Here is a 3,522-nt window from a genome sequence, read left to right on the forward strand (position 1 = left end):
CGGAGGCAGAACCCCGGGGACCCGCGGGGAAGGGCCCGCGCACCCTCAGCCGCGCCCGTCCCTTCTCCGCAGGCCGCCCTGCAGCACGGCGTGATCGCGGGTCGCAGGGGCTTCGGGAGCATTTTCGTCGTGGCCAGCGGCAACGGCGGGCAGCACAGCGACAACTGCAACTACGACGGCTACGCCAACTCCATCTACACTGTCACCATAGGTGAGCACGGGTGTCTTCTGCCTCCTTCCTTCCCAGCGTGGAAAATCACCCCAGAAGCGCCAAACAGGCCCAGCTGGGAGTCGGCGGGAGAGCGGGAGTGTGCAGGAGCCGTGGGCCCTCGGTGGTGGCCGTGGCAGCGTGGAGAGCTGAGCGGGGTCCAGCCCCCCAGTCTGCAGATTTTTTTGGACCCACAGAGCAAGAGGAGGCCCAGGGAATCCCTGCCTGCGCTCAGGCCTCTGTCGGCGGGGCTGGGGCAGACAGGCCGAGGGAGCGACCCCACATGCAGCGTTCCCAGCGCGTGAGTTAGGAAAGAAACGGCCGATCCACCACCTTGGAGGCAGGAGCTGCATGAGGGGTAGAAGATCTGTGTAATACTAAGCACAGTGAAAGGGTGTTTATTGCCTTTCCTGAGGATCTTCCAGCTGTGGGAAATACAGGCTCGGCTCTGGTTTCCCAGCCCAGCTGCCAGCAGCGAGCAGCACAGGCTCCCGGGGGCTCGTCACCTCAAGTTCTGCAGGTCAAAGCAAACAGGTTTCAGACGGTCGATGCCTTTCCCTGTCCCCAGGCGCGGTGGACGAGACGGGCTCCATGCCATTCTACGCTGAGGAGTGTGCCTCCATGTTAGCCGTGACCTTCAGCGGCGGGGACAAGATGATGAGGAGCATTGTGAGTACCACGCCAGGCACTTGCCTTGCCCTGTGCTCCAGGAACGTCTGGGGAGCTCCTCCAGCCCAGCCCCGGCCCGGCCGGCACAAAACAAGCTTTATCCCAGCTCTGTGTGCCCCTCCGCAGCGAGGAGGGAGCTTGGGGCGCGACTCCGTGCCAGTGTGGGCTTTCCTGAGGAGACGGGGGGGGCTGCGGGGGTGCAGCATGCCCTGCCCCGCCAGCCCCCCGTGCTCCTGCCCCAGAGGGATGGTGGAGCACGGGGGGGCTGGGAGCAGCGTCGGGCTCTTTAAACTCCTCGGCCCCAGCTCCTCTGTTGTGGCACATGTGCCTCTCCCGGCTGAACTTTTCCGAGTATTTTTATCAGCTTCCCCTTTTTTTGCCAAAAAATGACTTCTTGTCAACAAAATGTCCTTTTTGCCTGAGCCAAGCAGCGAGGCCTGTTTTGACCGGCCCCAGGCCCAACCCAGCACGTTCCCCGCTTGGTGCTGGTGCGCTCGGGGGGGCTCTCAGGCCAGACAGCCCGTGGGGGGGGCGCAGGGGTCTGATGGACGGGGGATGATGCCCAGGGGTGCAACAACGTGCAGCTGTGACTCTGTGCCTGCCAGAGGGGAGCTGAATCCCAGCCTGCTGGGTGGACTGGGGGAACTGGGCGAGCCCAGGTTCCTCGCCCACCTGGTTGGGACTCTGCAAGCTCCTCGTGCCGGGCAGGAATCCGTGTGTGGCATGGGGCAATCGGCCTGGAACAACGGCTCAGCTCACATGGCAGGGAAAGGAAAAGCCAGAATGGCACTAATCTTTCCTTTCGGAAAGAACTTCAGTTGTCCCAGGCTGCTTTGGAAAGTACTGACGCTAAGAAAAAAGGGCACAGCAGCCAGGCAAGGGCTCTGCTGCACTTTTCACCAGGAGCTTGGGGTTCATGCCCGGAGTCCCCCAAGGCTGCTGCCGCTGCGAGTGCTCTGAAGGGCCCGAACAGCCCTTCCTTCCCAGCAGTGGCTCTGTGGGAGCGTGACGCGGGAGCAGGCGAGCGGCCGCGCGCAGCCGGGGCATGGCACGTGCCAGAGAGCGGCCGGTCGCTTCACCGTACCACGAGGGCTCCTTTCGGCCACCCGTGCCACGTTAAAACTTGCCCGTCCCTTTTCCTGGAGGGTAGTCTGCTCCTAAACGCCCTTTAACTGAGCTCCGGTGGTGGCAGGAGTTAACTTCTCAGCAGCCGTCTGCTGGGTGTTTTTTTCTTTTACCAGACTATAAACTTCGTGTGGTTTCCTTAATGGGAAGAATTTAATACGGCTTCTGGCACTGGCTGCATTTCCTACTGAAAGCTTGTGCCGCTGAGGGTGTTCGCTGGAGGACGTGCAGCATCCGGGCGCAAGCTGGGCTTGTTAGGAGCTGGCAGAGGGTCCCGGAGCCGGGCACGGGAGCAGCAGACCCCAGCGGAGCGCGGGCCGTCTGCCCACGGGCAGCGCAGGGAGACGGGCACAGGCGGCTTGTGGCGAGGTGGCCCAGCTCGGGACACGCCGCTCTCCCCGCTAAAGCCCGGGGAAGTTAAACCCTCCCTAGTCCCTGCACTGGGGTTAAGCTCAGCTTTCCTTCTGCTGGCCGGGCTTTGCTAGCTCTGCCTGCAGCCTCCCAGGCTGGCTGGAGCCATCGGCGCGGCTGCTCGGGGAGTGCCCAGAGCCGCCCACAGCACCCCTGGGTGAGCTTCCCCACTCCCAGCGCCCTGCGGGCACCCCGGGGCCCACCCGCTCCCCTCCTGCCGCTGCCACAGCCGGGGAACGTGGCACCATCTGCCAGGAACGGAGCGAATCCTGTCCCAGGCTGCGGCACAGCAGCACCATCCCCTGCTCTGCCAGAGACACACCCTGCCTGGCACCGGGGTCTCACTCCTCCCAGACGGAGCAGGATTGCTGCGGAGACAACCCGGGCCACAGCGGCACTGTCACCAGCCTCGCAGAGGAGACGGACACGGCCAGACTTTGTGCTCTGGCCTCTGCACAAGGCGTCGTGCCAGGAGTCCTCTGGAAAAGGCCCCACCCCGCTCTGCCAGGAACCAGCGACGCACGCAGCGCATCGGGGGGTCGCAGCACGCACACACCTGCGATGCGGCTCCCGTAGGCAACTCCCACCGTGCAGAAGCTGTTGTTGGGCACGGCCGCGATCTCCCCGGCACAGCGGGTGCCATGGTGGTTGCCGTTCTCCTCGTCAGGGTGAGGCATAGGGTCGGGGTCGTTGGAGTTCAAGTCATAGCTGCCTTCCGGGCTCTGAAAAGGGACCCGGTGGCGGATCAGCACTCTGCTTTCCTCTCTCTGGGATAAAGCAGGGCTTAAGAGCGTGCTGCGCAGGCTAAGCGCAGCCCGCAAGGTGTGGGAGCTGAGCAGCTGCCTCCCCACAGGGCTGCAGCTCCACGCTACCAGCTGCTGGTGGAGAGGGCCCGGCAGAGGTGGCTTTAGCCACCGCCGCGGCTCAGAGGGAGCCCAGCCTTCGCACGTGCCCCCCCAGTAGCACGAAGGCCGGCGACCCTGCACCTTGGCTGCAAGATCTCCCCGGGAGAGGTCTGCCGCTGGCCCGGCCTGCCCTGGCCAAGTGCAGGGTGCGAGAGCAGGTCAGGCCACGCTCCCCGGCCCCCAGCCTGCCCCCACGCCCGCCCG

General features: G+C 64.7%; 1 protein-coding gene across 1 annotated transcript in view; it reads left to right on the forward strand.

Moving 5' to 3' along the window:
* PCSK7 (proprotein convertase subtilisin/kexin type 7) overlaps positions 1-3,522 on the forward strand; it is a 40,545-nt gene that overhangs the window by 15,989 nt on the left and 21,034 nt on the right. Inside the window, exons 7-9 of the mRNA XM_026863605.1 lie at positions 73-211; positions 777-1,074; positions 2,874-3,081. Coding sequence (XP_026719406.1) covers positions 73-211; positions 777-1,074; positions 2,874-3,081 — 645 coding nt within the window. The remainder of the gene's footprint in view (positions 1-72; positions 212-776; positions 1,075-2,873; positions 3,082-3,522) is intronic.

Source organism: Athene cunicularia (assembly GCF_003259725.1).
Source record: "Athene cunicularia isolate RWA chromosome 24 unlocalized genomic scaffold, athCun1 chr24_part1, whole genome shotgun sequence".
NCBI classification, from domain to species: Eukaryota; Metazoa; Chordata; class Aves; order Strigiformes; family Strigidae; genus Athene; species Athene cunicularia.